This window comes from Eulemur rufifrons, chromosome 2, assembly GCF_041146395.1.
Source record: "Eulemur rufifrons isolate Redbay chromosome 2, OSU_ERuf_1, whole genome shotgun sequence".
Taxonomy (NCBI): domain Eukaryota; kingdom Metazoa; phylum Chordata; class Mammalia; order Primates; family Lemuridae; genus Eulemur; species Eulemur rufifrons.
In genome coordinates this window covers 36,711,958-36,728,207 of record NC_090984.1, presented here as the reverse complement: position 1 = coordinate 36,728,207, position 16,250 = coordinate 36,711,958, and the positions used below count along the sequence as shown (strand labels likewise).

At 39.5% G+C, this 16,250-nt stretch overlaps 1 protein-coding gene across 1 annotated transcript; it reads left to right on the top strand.

Annotated features, from left to right (window-relative positions):
- Positions 1 to 2,054: 2,054 nt before the first annotated feature.
- On the top strand, positions 2,055 to 10,819 carry POLR2M (RNA polymerase II subunit M). The gene is made up of 4 exons (XM_069459471.1): positions 2,055 to 2,218; positions 4,016 to 4,666; positions 7,544 to 7,748; positions 9,640 to 10,819. Exons 1-4 carry the CDS (start codon positions 2,106 to 2,108, stop codon positions 9,784 to 9,786), a joined length of 1,116 nt encoding a protein of 371 aa, XP_069315572.1. The 5' UTR covers positions 2,055 to 2,105; the 3' UTR covers positions 9,787 to 10,819.
- Positions 10,820 to 16,250: the final 5,431 nt, after the last annotated feature.

Genomic DNA, 16,250 nt, shown 5'->3' with positions numbered 1-16,250 from the left:
TCCCCTGGACACTGTTGTGAAAATTTGTGTTCTAGATACTTACCTTTTGTTTGTTTATGGATGATAAAAGAACACTTGGCCTATGTTTATTCTGAAGTGCAAGTAGCCTGCTTTTGTTGAAGGGTGATGCCTTCTGGTTATTGATAAGACTAGACAGTTTGTGCATGGATATGGATAGGAATTCAGATTTGTATTATGACATCTTGAAGGCCTAAGCTATATTTTACAAAAGATTCTATCCCAAAGTACTGAAAATGCCTTCACAGTAATCATGGTTGATACTTATATAAAAAGCTTAAGATCTTTGTATCAGGGACATTTCATTAAGAGAAAGAAATATGGGGAAAAGGTGGAGAAAAAAATTATGAGGGAAAGAGATCCTGTCAATTAGTATCTGCTATGTGCATCAGGGGAGACAGAAAAGCACAATCAGAACTCTCTAACAGAAAGGACTTTACAACTTTGCTAAGGAAAGGAAAAATAAATCACTATGCATAACACAATTAGAGAAGCTTGATGCAGTGAGGTTCCAAGTTTAAGCACTATGGTTATGCTCAAAAGAAAGAAGACTTTGGTTTGGAATAATCTAGGAAGGCTGAGAGAGGTGAGACTTGAACCGAGATTTATAATTGGCAAGGGGAGAAGGAAGACAGAAGCGGACAAAATTCTGAGGCTTGAAAGAAAGGCATCCTTGCCTTGAGGACAGCTGTGGCTCAGGATCAGCAGATGGGAGTTCACTACTACGTGAGGGAAATAAGGGCCTCCCCAGCTAGGGCCTCGGGGTGGGATGAAAGAGCCTTGGGGGCAGCTTGCCAAGGAAAACCACCTGACTCAAGCGTCTTACTTAGGAATTGAGAAAACTTCAATTTTCTATATTAAAAAATTGGGGTTGGGGCAGTGTTGGAGGTTATGGGGACATCCAAACCTCCCTAGTGATATCTGTTGTGACTCTGCATGCTTCCTATTCTATTGTGATGCAGCTCTGGTAGCTGAACTGTAAGAAGGTAAAAGCTGGGTCTGATGCTTATTACATTGCCTTCCTCTTCTCACCAGCCAGGAACAAATGTCTTTTCAACAATTTTATACATTTAGAAATAGGTCTAAAGTGAAGAGAGGCATTTTCAAACTAATGTGGTGGAAAAAACAGCTAGGCATTTGGATTTGAAATCTGGAGCTGTCGCTTACTGGTTTTGTGCCTTGGGAATACTTACCTCAGTTTTTGTGCCCGTTTTTCTATAGGCAAAATGGAAAATTATAAGATAGGTTCTCAACCAGCTTGTACAGCACCTCCCACCCACCACCACCTCTCTTATGGGCTTTTGTGCGTGGAGGGTAGGGTGGGTATTTGCATTGCTACAATGACCTGGGAGTGTCATAGCAACCAGTGGCAGAAGCCAGAGATACCAGATGTCCTGGAATGTCACGGTGCCCCAAACGAGTAAAGTCCTGTTCCAAATGCCATAGAGCCCCAGTAAGAACCGCTGATGTTCTCTAAGGAACTTTGCAACTTTTAACATTCCAGGACTTCACTAAGCTGAGCTAGGAGGCACCACACACAGGCCAGGGTCTCCCAAATCCTATCCTGCATTCTCCCCTACCTCACTAATGGCCAACTCATCCTCCAAGTTCCGACTTAAATTTTCATTTCTTAGAACCTTCCCGGATGTCCATCCCAGTTTTATTAATGTCTATCCCCTCCACCACTTTGTAAAAACTCCGTAACAACAGAGGCCGTGTTTGTTTACTAATATACGCTGTTTGGCTAGGTCACAGTGGCACTCAGTACTTTTTGTATAAAACGATGAACAGCTGACAAACGGACGGACCCACACCGCCCGCGACCGCGCGCCAACCCGAGGCGCTGACGCCATGATACGTAACTTCCTCCCCTTCGCGCCCCGCCGGACGGCCCCTTCTCCCGGCAGATGTTTGTTTCCGGCGTTTCAATAAAGCTCGATTCGGCTCGAAGAAGACCTGTTCTTCCGGGAAAATGGCGACTCCCGCCCGTGGCTCCGAGTCGCCGCCGGCCGCGGATCCGGCGATAGCGGCGGGGCCTGCGGAGGAAGCCGAGTGCCCGCCGCCTCGCCAGCCTCAGCCCCCTCAGAATGTCCTTGCTGCCCCGCGGCTTCGTGCGCCAAGCTCCCGAGGACTTGGGGCTGCGGAGTTTGGCGGAGCTGCGGGAGATGTTGAAGCGCCAGGAGAGACTTTTGCGCAACGAGTAAGCTGGGGTCCTGCTTAGTCACCCGCCCTGCCCCTTTGGTTCAGGCACCGTGGGACGCTCCCCTCCCTTCTCCCACTCTGTTCCCTTCCCTGGAAGGTGACCTTGCCTGAGTCAGATTCATTTCAGTCCTGTGGGAGAGTGGACGGCCTGCGGCCGGAAAGCCTTGCCGCCTCCTGGCCAGGCTAATACCGCCTGCGAGGATGGCCGGGGAAGCTGCATAGTGTTTCAGCTAGTCAGTAGCTCCTCGTTGGTTTTATTTACCCAGCTACTATGTCGGTTTCATGAAGCGAGAGTCTGCATTCTAAACCTTTTTGTCCTCCCTCCCCGTCCCCCAGTCCCCGTCCTAAAATAAATTGTCAAACTTCACCTCTCGATCCTATTCTTATTGGAGCTGTAGGAAGTGGGAAGAGTGGGATATAAAGAGTGGTTTATTAGGCCGAGAAAGTTCAACTCTCATTCAGCTGGCAGACGTAACAGATTTTACCAGGGGAGCGATGTGATACAAGTGATTTTTTTTTTTTTTTTTTTAAAGACAGCTTTGTTTAGCAGCTTGGTGCAGAAAGGAATAAAAGGCAGAAGACAGTAGGAGGATATTTTCAGAGAAGTTTCCAACAAGGGGGTTGTAAGAAAGTGAACTAGTAAGGTGACTGGGATTGGGAAAACTTCATCAAGCATGGAATAATTTGACTATGTCGTTGACAGAGATGGCCAAAGTTTCCAATCTTTATGGAGAACACTAACAAAAATAAGAAAATTGGGAGAGAGGAATAGATCCAAGGTTGATTTTTATTTAGGGTGTGCTGAGTTGAGGGGACAATAGGGCAGCCATTTGGTTATATAAAAACTGAATACTTAGCCAGACAAACAGTCATGAGGCTCAAGAGAGAGAGGAGAGAGCTGGGAAAATACAGGAATCTAAACTGCAGGGAATTAATAGTTGAAATTGTGGGAATGAATGTAGTGTCAGAAAGAATAGAGGACCTAAAATGTAACCTTTTCCTTTTCTTCATTTCTTATATAGCTAAAGAAAAGGGAATCAAAAAAGGGACTTCTGTCACCCAGCAAAAGGGTCCAGTGATCACTTGGGGGCTTTCTAGTAGAGACAGGTGTTTTGACTTTGTGAGAGTGGGTTTTTAATCTATAGCAGCAAATTAACTTTTTGGTCTCAGGACCGCTTTATAGTCTTTAAGAATTATTGAGCATTCCAAAGAGCTCTTGGTTTATGTGTGTGATATCTAGTGATATTTATTGATTTATCAGAAATACAACTGAGAAGTCTGTAAAACACAAGGATACTTAAGCACACATTTCCATTCCAGAACAACGATATCATTACACATCATTTAGCCTCTGGAAAACTCCACTGTACTACCCGTGTTAGAAAATGAGAAGGAATTGATTAATAATGTCTTAGTATCATTATGAAAATAGTTTTGACCTTACTCGTTTCCCCACTCCCCCAGGTCTTGGAGATCACACTTTAAAAACTGCTGATTTTTTTTTTTTTTTAATGTTTTGTGCGATTATTTGCTTAAAATACTTTCGCTGAAATTCTAATTCTAATTAGATGAGTCAAATGAGGTGAATATTCCCTATCCTTTCGCATCTCCTTGTTTTTTGGGTATTGGGATAATCACTGTCTTATTTGTTTTATTCTTGTTTCCGGGCAGTTAGAGATCAGATTTGACTTAAAAATTAGCTTTTCTCCCTTTGAAGATAATGATTTACATTTTAAATGTTATATCTCAGGTTTTACATGGCTATAATGTATACATGTCCTTTTCCATTTGACAGAAAATTCATTTGCAAATTGCCCGACAAAGGTAAAAAGATCTTAGACTCTGTTGCCAAACTGAAAGCTGACATTGCAGAATATGAAGAAATTATTAGAGGACAAAGTGAACTGTTTCGTCCTGTTAGTGTAGACTGTAAGCTAAGGCAAAAAGCAGTTGCAGAAGTTGATGTGACCACAGGTAAGGCCCAGAAATCTGACCAGATACTTGATACTTCATCATCAGTTCCTGGCAGTTCCTCTGTAGATAACATCAAGTCATCTAAAAGAACCTCACAAAAACAGGGACTTGTACGTCCTACTCGCAGAGGTGATGAAGACACTCCAGAGGCTGAGTGTGTAGTGAACAAGTGCCCAGCTTCCAGAAACAGAGCCAGGCCACCTTCTTCATCTGAAGCTAACAGGTGTCTCCCTCAGCATTGTGTTTCAAGTCAAGCAGAAGATATCTCCAGCAGCTTTGACAGTCTGTTTATTGACAAGTTACAAAGAATCACAATTGAAGACCAAGGTGAACACCACTCAGAAGAAAACATAAGTGCTGAGAACTTGACAGATCTTTGTAGTGGGACTCAGAAGAAACCTCATTACATGGAAGTGCTAGAAATGCGAGCCAGAAACCCAGTGCCCCCACCACATAAGTTTAAAACCAATGTGTAAGTACCATTGAAAACAAGCCTATAACAGAAACATGATATTTGTTAAGCTCAAAATGTTAGGAGAATGCTTTAAGCTCAGTGGGCTTTGTGTGAGAAGTACTTGTAGTTAGGGATGAACAAACAGTTGAGACCAGCCTGCCTGGAGTGGAAGATTCATGTTGAAAAATACTACTGTAGTTTTGAAACCAAATCATTGAAAAGGTTTTTATTTTATTTTTTATTAGAGGTAGAATCTTGCTTTATTGCCCAGGCTGGAGTGTAGTGGTTTGATCATAGCTTACTGCAGCCTTGAACTCCTGGGCTCAGGCTCCTGAGTAGCTGGGACTATAGGCACATGCCACCATGCCTAGCTAACTTTTTTATGTTTTGTAGAGACAGGATCTCGCCGTGTTGACTAGGCTGGTCTTTTTTTTTTTTTTCTTTTTTTTTTTTTTTTTTTGACTCACTCTGTCACCCGGGCTAGAGTGCAGTGGCATCATCACAGTTCACTGCAACCTCAAACTCCTGGGCTCAAGCTATCCTGCTGTCTCAGCCTCCTGAGTAGCTGGGACTACAGGTGTGTGCCACTGTGCCTGGTTAATTTTTCTATTTTTTAAGTAGAGACAGGGTCTTGCTCTTGTTCAGGCTGGTCTTGAACTCCTGAGCTCAAGTGATCCTTCCCCCTCAGCTTCCCAGAATGCTAGGATTACAGGCATGAGCCACTGTGCGTGGCCTGAAAAGGTTTTAAATAGCAGATGGAAGAGTATTAAATTTCAGGATGCTTAGCTAATATTTCATAATAAACACAGTTGGACAGAACATTTATTGTGATTTTTTTTTCAGAACCCCTTTGATTAGTCTGTAAACAAAGGGAAAAACAGTTGTAGGAGCTGACAGACTTTCCCAGAAAAAAATGTTTAGGTGCTTACTATATATAACCCACAGATGCTGTGGGTACACAGTGAAGTAATGATTCTGCTGCTCAGAGTTTAAGATCTAGACCAGGACCCAAGGTTTATACACTTGGAAAAAAGTTAAACTATGTAATAATATCAATTTCAGAGGGAAGGGATCTGAGAGGGCGTTAAAAAAAACTGAAAACAGATTCGGGCAGGATGGGCAAAGACCTTGCTTGCTTGTAAGTTCCTGCCATAGTTGTGTTTCTCAGTTTCCAGAAAAATAAAACCTCTTTGAAGTAAAAAGAATTATTTACTTTTAGCAAATGTAACATTCAAATCTGGTAACTGATACCTTTCTATATTGTATTTACAAGGATATAACATCAGATACAAAGTCAAACCACTACTATACTATCTTTCTTTGAAAATGTCTAGTTAAAAATACCTAAAACATGCTTTTTTGTGTGTTAGAGACTTTAACCCTACCCCACCATTCATTTTTTTTTAACCTCAAAATGTTTTATTTCTGCTGTATAGAAACCCAGGATTATACTACATTAATTGATCAAGTAATCTCTCATCTTGTATGCAGTGAGGTATCTTTCTTCACTTCTAGGAGGACATTTTAGAAAACAAGAAGCATCATGTAGTCAATAAATAAACAAAGAATATGTTGGCCCAGTTCTGTGTTATGGTCACTTAACTGGGAGTGGGAGGAAGATAAGGGAATAGCAATGAGGGCTACCAAGAGTTAGGAAGTTTAAGAGAAGGAACTTCCTGTGCAGTTAGAGGAGATTGGGAAAGGCTGGACCAGGGGGAGTCCATAGGCCGTAAATAGAGATTCAGAGGCTTCCATGTGTGAGAAGCAGCTGGCAAGTTAGAAAGTAGGATGGGGTAATGTTGTTTGGCTCTTTTCTGCTCTTCCTTTGGCCTTCTTCTGCATGCTCTTTTGGCTTCATGTATTACCTGGTTGCAGGAGGCCCCCCCATCCACCTGTAGCCTAGATCTTCCCAGAACCTTAGGTTTACAAGGCCAGTTAGCTATGAGACTTGGCCACTTGGATGCTCTGTGGCACTCAGTTTCATCATGTACAAGGTAGAACTCCTGTTTGTTCCCAAGCTAAGGGTCCCCTGTGTTCCCTAATAGTGCTACCACCTCCTTGTTTTTTACCCCCTGAGTTATCTTCCTTTTTCCTTATCCCCATATATTTCCTTAATCTTTATCTCTGTAATCTTTCTTCATCCTCTCTCCTGTCAGAATGAAGGCTCTTAACTCTCTCTTGGGCTATAACTGTGGCTTCCTCCTGCCTCTGGTCTTAACTGCCAGTCCCTCTTCTCCTCTGCTATCAGTGTAAATTTGTAAGCTGCAAATCTGAACCTCTTACATAGAGTAAACTCTGCATTGCAGTGTGGGCCCAGCCTACTCCCTAGCTTGCTTTCTGGTTGCCTTTTCTGTACTCTCTACCTTCTGTGCTTCCTGTATGCTGTGGCCACGTTGCCCGTCAGTCTCTGTGCTGCGATGTCCTTCTCCCTTCATTTACATGGTGAGCACTTATTATTCCAAGACTGTTCGAATTTCGCTTCTTTGAAGCTTTTCTGACAACCTTCCTGTCTCCCACTAGAACTGGCAATTTCCTTTATGTTCCAGGGTATTGTGTAGAGATGTCGCAGTACCTGTGGTATTATATTGCACTAAAACTACATGTTTATTTCCCTCTGCTGGACAGTAAGCCCCTTGGCAAATGCTCTTTGAATGAATAAATCAAAAATAGCTTAGTTTAAGTATAAAGATAGAAGAGGGATGGAAAAGTCAAAGAGCCTGTATATACATATTCCCCATTATCTGTTAGAGGCCTGAATATGGTAAACTGCTTACTGTTACCTTTATAGAAGAATTAATTGTTAAGGTTAAAGGCCATTTGTGTGTGTGAATGTTTTAAATGTGTCTCTGAAAAGAAAATAGTCTGATCGCATAACACAAGCTTTCCGTCCTTCAGATTACCTTCTCGACAGAATGAGTCATCTAGTCATTGTCAGAGGAGGGGGTCTCCTATTTCCTCGGAAGAGCGGCGGCGCAGGGATAAGCAGCATCTTGATGACATCACTGCAGCTCGGCTTCTACCGCTTCACCATATGCCCACACAGCTGCTCTCCATAGAAGAATCTTTGGCACTTCAGAAACAGCAGAAACAGAATTATGAAGTATGTAGAGTGTTAATTTTTTCTTCTCTGTAGGTTTGATGCTGCTTACCTAAGTCAGAATTTACTCCAGGTAGTTCTAGGAGGAAGGGATTTAATAGAAGGGATTAGGTGCTAGAGAAATGGCTAGCTAATGCCATTAGCCCTCAGATATGTGTCACTAATTTTCAGAGAGTCACAAAGTTGCTAGAACTGGGGGAAATAGCTGGAGATGATCACAGCTATCTGCAACATCAAAGTGGTGATTTGCCAAGAAACGTGGGGAGAGTACTGTAGAATTTCACTTCTTAAAACTCATGAATCTGCATGCTTCTGTTAGGATAGCAGTAGAATTTTTTTTCTTTCTTCCACCTTGTAAAACCCATGCGACAGCTTCTCAGTAGTGGAATCTCACCCAGAGCCCTGCTAAGAGAATTGGGGAAATACAGTTCCCAGGCTTCCATCTCCTGCAATATAGCAGAGGACGTAGGGTAGGTGGGAGGACAGTGTTGTGTTGCCAACAGACAGTGGGACGCCATGCTTCAAAGCATAGTCTGCAGGCCATGTGAAGAGAGAAGACTCTCTTACTTTTGGTAACTTAATCGATTTTAAATAGCACTTTCTCCAGAAATCCATGTCTTTTACATAGAACCTTAAATATGTATGTTGAGAGTTTGTGTACAGAATAACGGATGGGTGAAAATAAGTGTGAGGACTATAGGGGGAATAGAAAGGGTTAGATAACACTTAGTAACAATTTGAGCCTTCAGGAGAACAGTATCCTGTCTCACTTCCTAGATATTGCTTAGCTAGATTTTAGCGTATACTATGCTCCAACTAGTATAAAACAAGACAGTTAATCTGCCTTGGCTTTTCATAAAAGTGCAATTGGCATGGATTGGTATTTTCAAGGCATTCATTTTTTAAAAGCTATTTTTCTTCCTCTCAGGACATTAAAATTACTGCCTACTTAAGACTCTAGCATTGAGAAGTGTTTTCTAAGTTGTCTCTGGGATCTTAATGCCTGTCCCAAGGAATTTTTAGGTTGAATTAAACCCTTCAGCTTGAAATTGGTTTTCTTGGCAAAGTAGTAGTTCCCTATTTATGCCCTGAGGGGAAGGATATCAAGAAGTTCAAGTGAAACAGGGAAAAACAGGAGAATTAGGAATGAGCATTGCCACTTGCTATCAGGTGGTAAAATCGTTGGGTGTACATAAGCACTGATGTGTCTGAAATTTACTTGGACTTTTTCTTGGATACTGATTTCTGTAGGACTTTATTTGGAGAGGAATAGGCAGCTTTTTAGTGTTAATTTCTTGATTTTGTGCCATTGAAATATAACTCTCAAGCCTAGAAGCCATGATTTAATTGAAGAAAGAAGGTTCGGTCAATTAGAGAAATCAATACAGCAATAGTGATTTTTGACATTTGATAGGTCAGATTTGTACGTACGTACGTGTGTGTGTGTGTGTGTGTGTGTGTGTGTATAAGGGCTGTCCAGAAAGTAGCCAGCCATTGTTAATACGGCAAGAACATATCACATGGCTACTTTCTAGATAGCCCTTGTACATGTGCCCACATGCTTAATGTGTCTGTGTTTATAACTGTTGTAGTGCTAAACTGATTACTCGATTTCTTGTACAGAGGTAGGATATTTCAGTGCAATCTCGTTTATTAATGGAAGTTGGTAACTACAACTGTAGCAGGCTGGTAGCTCTCAGAAGCATTGCCCTGTTGTACCTGTGGTAGGTACAACAGGGCAAAGCTATCAGTTTTGTATTACCAGAAAGAGCACTAAGTGGCTAAGGGGGGTTATGCCCCTCTGTTTCTGATTCTGTCTGAAAAACTTTGCATTGAAAAATTGTAAGGAGGAGATGTGAATGTGTAACTTCTTGCTTTGCTCTTTGTTTTAAAGGAGATGCAAGCGAAGCTTGCAGCGCAAAAATTAGCTGAAAGACTGAATATTAAAATGCAGAGTTACAATCCGGAAGGGGAGTCTTCAGGAAAATACCGAGAAGTAAGGGATGAAGATGATGGTCAGTCCTCTGACGATGAATTCTGAAGATGGGCGTTGGAATAATCTAAGTCACCAACTCTTGAGGTGTCATTATCTTACATCAGACTTTCTAACAAGTATCAAGATCAGTGTCAGACATTGTTGAGGGAAAGAATTTTATAAGGTTACACAAAGGTAGCATTTAAAAAGCCCAGTTTGTTGACTTTCAGAAGACTTTCATGTGTTTGAAAAGTTTAATATTTGAATATTGTGTTTAACCACATTGTATTAAAGTTTTGCAGTATATGTCGTGTGTTGGTCTGATATTTTAGCATATAGTAGAGCATACTTTTTTTCTTGAAGCCAAATGAAAGCAGATAACTTTGCTTTTTCCTTATTCTTACCTCTATCAAATAGCGTTTATTACATGTCTTTCAGTGAAATACTTAGTTGTCCCAGGCACTTAAAATGAAGTAGGAACATATAGTTCCATCCTGTTTTTCAATAACGAAGGGAGCAATCTAAAGAATTGTATGCATGTTTGCATGGGGTATTGAGATATTGGATGTGAAATACCTAGGAGGACAATCATAGAAAATGCTTAACAAACGTTTGTCTCCTTTTTCTGTCTTCCCTTAGGAAGAATGTTCTCTCCTGATCAGGAATAAGGAGTATTCTGAGTAGATCTGGAGGGTGGAGGGTCTTTCTAGATAACCAGATTTGCCTGGACTGGAATGAGGTATAGGAAAAGTCCAAGCTTCCCCTGACTTGAGTTCATTGCTCTCACAGATGATAGGTTCATGTATGGGACAATAGGGTTTGGTAAAGAAACCAATTTTTTTTTTTTTTAATTACAATCGACATGTCAATACATTGCTTTTTTTTCCCCCCAAAAGAGGCATATATAGGCTGCAGAAACCTCAATCTCATATATACATGTTCATGTCATTTTAAAGGATTATATAGTTGTCGCCAGAGAAATTAACACCTATGTTATCCAAAAATTCTGTGTAATATGTTGGAGTCTTTAAAAGTGTTGAAAGGAAGAATAAAATATTAATTAGATCAACTTCAGATGCTAATGGTGATCTTTCACTGGTGCTTAATTTAACTTTTTTCTTTGAAAGATACTGTTCATATATGAAATCTGACAAAATACATTTAGGTCAGATGCATGTATGATCGGAAGGGCTCCCTTCTATGTCAGATGCTTCTAGGTATAGTAACTGCTTCCCACCTCTCTTTCCAAAAACAAATGTGAAAAACATACTGAGCTAACTGGCTCATTATTTTTAGTTTTTAAAACTAATAGTAAATGATTTCACAACATAAAGAGATTTGATATTCTTTCTCTATAGCAGCGGTCCCCAATGTTTTTGGCACCAGGGACTGGTTTCATGGAAGACAGTTTTTCCACTGGACCTGGGTTGGGGTTGAAGGTATGGTTTTGGGATGATTCAAGTGCTAATGCAGAATCAGTGGGAGCCCTAAGCTTGTTTTCCTGCAACTAGATGGTCCCATCTGGGGGTGATGGGAGACAGTGACTGATCTGACAGGAGGTGGAGCTCAGGCCATGCTGCAAGCGAGCGGTGGGAAGCGGCTGCAAATACAGATGAAGCTTTGGGGCCCGGTTCCTAACAGGCCATGGACCAGTCCGGGGGTTGGGGGCTGCAGCTCTACAGAATGAAATAACATGTCATTTCTGGAAAGCTGGATAATATGGAAATGTTCACGTACATGCACACAGAGTTCACTGTAATCCTCCCATGTAGAGACACCCTATTTCTGTTAACATTTGGGTGTTTGTACTTTCACTTATTTTTCTATGCATAGCTATACATTCATATTTTCAAAAATGTAATCATACTATACATTGTTTCATAACTCTATACATTATAAACATTTTCCCACATTAAATATTTTTCTTTTTAGATAACTGCAGAATATTCTACTTCCTGGGTGTACTATAACCTTAAAATCATTTCCTATTGTTTAACATTTGATTGTTATAATGTAATCTGTAAACAATGATACAGTCAACGTCTTGAAAATAATCATCTGTACAAAATGACTGATTTCCAGAAGATACCTTTCTAGAAGTGAAATTGCTAGGTGAAAGGGTATGTAAGTTTTTGAGAATCTTAATGTGTATCAATCACTGTAGAGATTGTGTCCATTTACATTCCCCCTAGCAATATATCAAACTCTCAGAATTGAAAATTACTACTTAAAATCTTTGCAAATTGAATAATTGCTGAAAAGGGCTACATTTAAAAATACATGTATTGTTTTGATTACTTAGTGAAGGCTGTTTTTTCATGTTCATTGGCCATTTTATATTCTTTTGAGAATTGCTCTTTCATATTTTTTCTGTTATTGGAGCACTTGCTCTTTTTCTTGGTTTGTTAGTTCTTTATGAATTAAGTGTCCATCCTTTGTCATGTATTGTAACTTTTTTTTAGTGTGTTATTTGCCTTTTAATATAGTTTATGGCATTTGAATGTAGAAGTTTTTTTTTTGTTTTTTTTAGGAGTCTACCCTTACATGTGTGTTTTTCTTAACCCAAGAAAGGGTAAATATCCTTATTTTCTTCTATTTTTTATTTCACTTTTTACACTTTAACTCAAAAGGAATTTTGTTTATATGCATTAACTCATTTAATCTACACAACTTTGGAGTAAAAAGGAAAATTTTAATGCATCTCAAATTTATTTGGGGATATTGTATGAGATAGAAGTTTGATTTTAATTTTTGCAAAGAGTTTAATTGTTTCAATATCATAAATCATTATTTGCCCTCCTATTTGTAATGCTATTTTTATAGAATATTAAATTTCTATGTATCTTTTGTGTCTTGGGCCTATTTCTGGGCCTTCTAAGAATAATTACGGCTTTAATTGATGTTAATATTTACTAGTATGAGACTTCCTTTTTTTCTTTTAAATTTTGTGAAATACAACCTACAGAAAAGCACATCAAGCAAATGTGCAGTTTGATGGATAAAGCAACAGCTATGTAATCACAAACCAGATGCAGAGAAGCTACTTCCAGCACTCTGGAATCTCCCTGTGTGTTCCCTTTTGACACCCTCTCCATCCCCCAGAAGTAACTATCCTTTAAAATCCTTTACGATTTTAAAGTACCTATCCTTTATGGCAATTCTCCCCTCACTTTTAAAAAATTATTTTGCCGGTTATGTATGAAACAATATGGTTAATTTTGCTTACTTTTGGCTTATATAAAAATAGAATCATACTGTATGTTGTGTCTGGTGTCTTTCACTCAACATTTCTTATAAGATTCATGTCACACATGGGTATGGCTTATTCATTTTGATTGCTGTGTAATGTGCCATTTCATTAATACCACTATTCTACCGTGATGGGCACTGTGTTGATATTTTCAGTTTTTGGTTGTTACAATCAATGCTGCATTGAGCACCTTTGCTCACATAAACGCATTTCTATAGGACATATACCTAGGAGTGGAATTGCTGGGTTATAAGGTATGCATATCTAACACTGTATGGTCCTAGCACCACTTCCAGCATGTGAGAGTTCCAGTTGGCCAACATTTGACTTTAATTTTAGCCAACATGATGTTCATAAAGTAGAAATATATTGTGGTTTTATTTTGCATTTCTCTAATTTAGGAATGGCATATGAGCATCTTCATGTTTATTGGCCACTAAATTTCTTCATTTGAAAAGTGCCTGTTGGAGTTCTTTTGTCTATTTTTCTATTGTGTTGTGTCAGCTGTCTTTTTTCTCATTGATTTGTAGAATATATTCTGCATACTAATGTTTGGTATTCAATCAAAGATTTTGGTATTTGGTATATTTGTTGTACATACCCTTTTCTGGGGATTACTTTTCAATCTCTTCATGATGTATTGGTAAAAAACAAATTCTTAATTTTAAGAATCTATCAACATTTTATGTTTAGTGCCTTTTGTGTCTTGTTTTAAGGAATCTTTTTCTATCCTGAAGTCATGAAGATATTCTCTTATCTCTTAAAATCTTTATAGTTAAAAAATAGTTTATAAGTTTTCCTTTCACATTTGGGTCTTTGATTCTACCTTGAAGATACTCACATATTCATGAGAGAGGAGTCCTCCCGGGCAGCTGCTTGTCCTGGCACTATGGAGCTCAAAGATGGTCTTTCCCAGCTGCTCCTTGGTGCACTTCTGCCATATATCAAACACCTGTATGTGTCTGTTTCTTTCTGAGTTCTCTCTTCAGTTCCATTAGTGCTAATATTACACTGCCTTATTCATGATATCTTTATGATAAGGCTGGAGCAAGGCCTGTCATCTTATTCTTCAAAGTGGCTTGGATATATTTTGGCCTTTGGATTTTCACATAAATTTTAGAACCAGTTTATCACATTTCACACACACATAAAATCCTTGGCAGTGCATATCTTCATTCACTTTCAAAAATGTTTGATATTCTGTCATTAGTGAACTTTATTCCTAACCATCTGTATTTTGAAACTTAGGGGATTTGGAATCTTGCCATTTACTAAAGTACACTTACTGTTTCTATGAGGATTTTTCTTTGAGTTAAATAGAAGATTCAGAATGCTGTTTTAGTGTGAGTGAATACCTAAAGTATTGTGTAGTTTTTATTGAGAAGATACAGCAAGGAAAAGATTTTTAAAAAGTCAAGTTTAGGTTTAAAACAGGAAAATGGAGTGAATCTGTAGGAGTCATGAACTCTTACCTTCAATTTTCAAGTGACTATGTCAGGAGAAGGAAGTAAGCACTAAAGCTGGGAGCTTAACCTGAACCGTGGAACACATTATGAGGATTAATCTCATTTTATAATAGTCATCTATACGAGTAATAATTTTTCATTTTCATAGGACCTGTCTCCAATCTACATTGCATTCTCTGAGGAGTCAGGAGGATTGTCGTGAGCCGTTGTGGAAGGTAGATAATTTGTGGGATTATCTCTTTCCTGCAACTGGGATGTTGAGGGGATTTGCTCAAGGTCACTCAAGATTCTGGGCCCAGGACTGCATGGCCTTGCAGGTGAATACCACAAATCAAGATTGCATTCAGGCTTTAAAAAGTGCTAATGCTAGGCAAGAGCTCAGCTTACTATGAGGGTATTTGTCATGTGTCTATGACATACTATAAGAGACCTTTTTTTCTTCTGATGATTTTTGTATTTGGAATTTTTTTTTTTTTTTTTGAGAGACAGAGTCTCACTTCACATACTCACATTTGCAATCTTTTTTTTTTTTTTTCAGACAGAGTCTCACTCTGTTGCCCGGGCTAGAGTGAGTGCCGTGGCGTCAGCCTAGCTCACAGCAACCTCAAACTCTTGGGCTCAAGTGATCCTCCTGCCTCAGCCTCCTGAGTAGCTGGGACTACAGGCATGCGCCACCATGCCCAGCTAATTTTTTCTATATATTTTTAGTTGTCCGGTCAATTTCTTTCTATTTTTTGGTAGAGATGGGGTCTCGCTCTTGCTCAGGCTGGTCTCGAACTCCTGACCAGCGATCCTCCCACCTCGGCCTCCCAGAGTGCTAGGATTACAGGCGTGAGTCATTGCACCCGGCTGGACTGTTAGTTTTTAATCATCTTAGGACTGTATGATCATTTTAACCACCGCTGGAATCTTCACTCTTCCCTCCTTACTTGATAGTTGACTACATAAAACTTTTCAGAAGAGACGTGAGAAAGTCAGGTATCAGGCTTTACTGAGAGAACCAGGTAAGTCTGGCAGTTTACCCTTTCCAGGTTTAATGACATAGTCTGTAACACTAAAAGAAAATAAAGTTAGGGAAAAAAAAGATTCTTTCGACAGCAAAAGTTCAGAGTGCCTGTGCTAAAAAAATAAAAGGATTATATATCTGGCTTTTATGGGGTGCATATACAGTCATTTACAAAATATGGCAAATCACATTATTGGCTAGCTGCTTGACCAGAGGGGGAGAAACTTTTAAAGCTATTTTAATTTCTGGCTAAAGTGAGGAAGCTTTGATACGGGGCCGATGAAATAAACCTAGTGCTGGGTAACACTGAACTAGAGCCAGACCACAAATCAGACGTGATTCTGAAAGCACAGCATAAAAGCCTGAACAATTAAATATGATCTATTACTTCCCAGATGAGTTTAGAAAAACTTGGAATAAAAAAAAAAGGGCGAAAAAGAGGGTAAGCCACTGGAATAGCATTAGATTATTAGATTTAGGATTTAAATGCCACTATTTCCTTTGAATCCAGGGGGAAGTTATGTACTCTCATGACTATTAAGTCTGTAAGATGAGGTCACTGACCCCTTATCTAATGTATGGGGTATGTTTTGAGAGAACAAAATTTCAAAGTGTGGTCTTTATAGAGCACTTTGAGGTCTAAAAGTTTCTATATGAAAACCTTATTGTAACGTTGGTAACAATTATGATTAAAGTAGTTTAGGAGGTACCTTTTGCCATATGAAGTAAAATGTTTTAAAATCACCACCATATGAAACTTTTAATTTAGTGTTAAAATTAACTGAGAACAATACGGACTCCCTAAAAA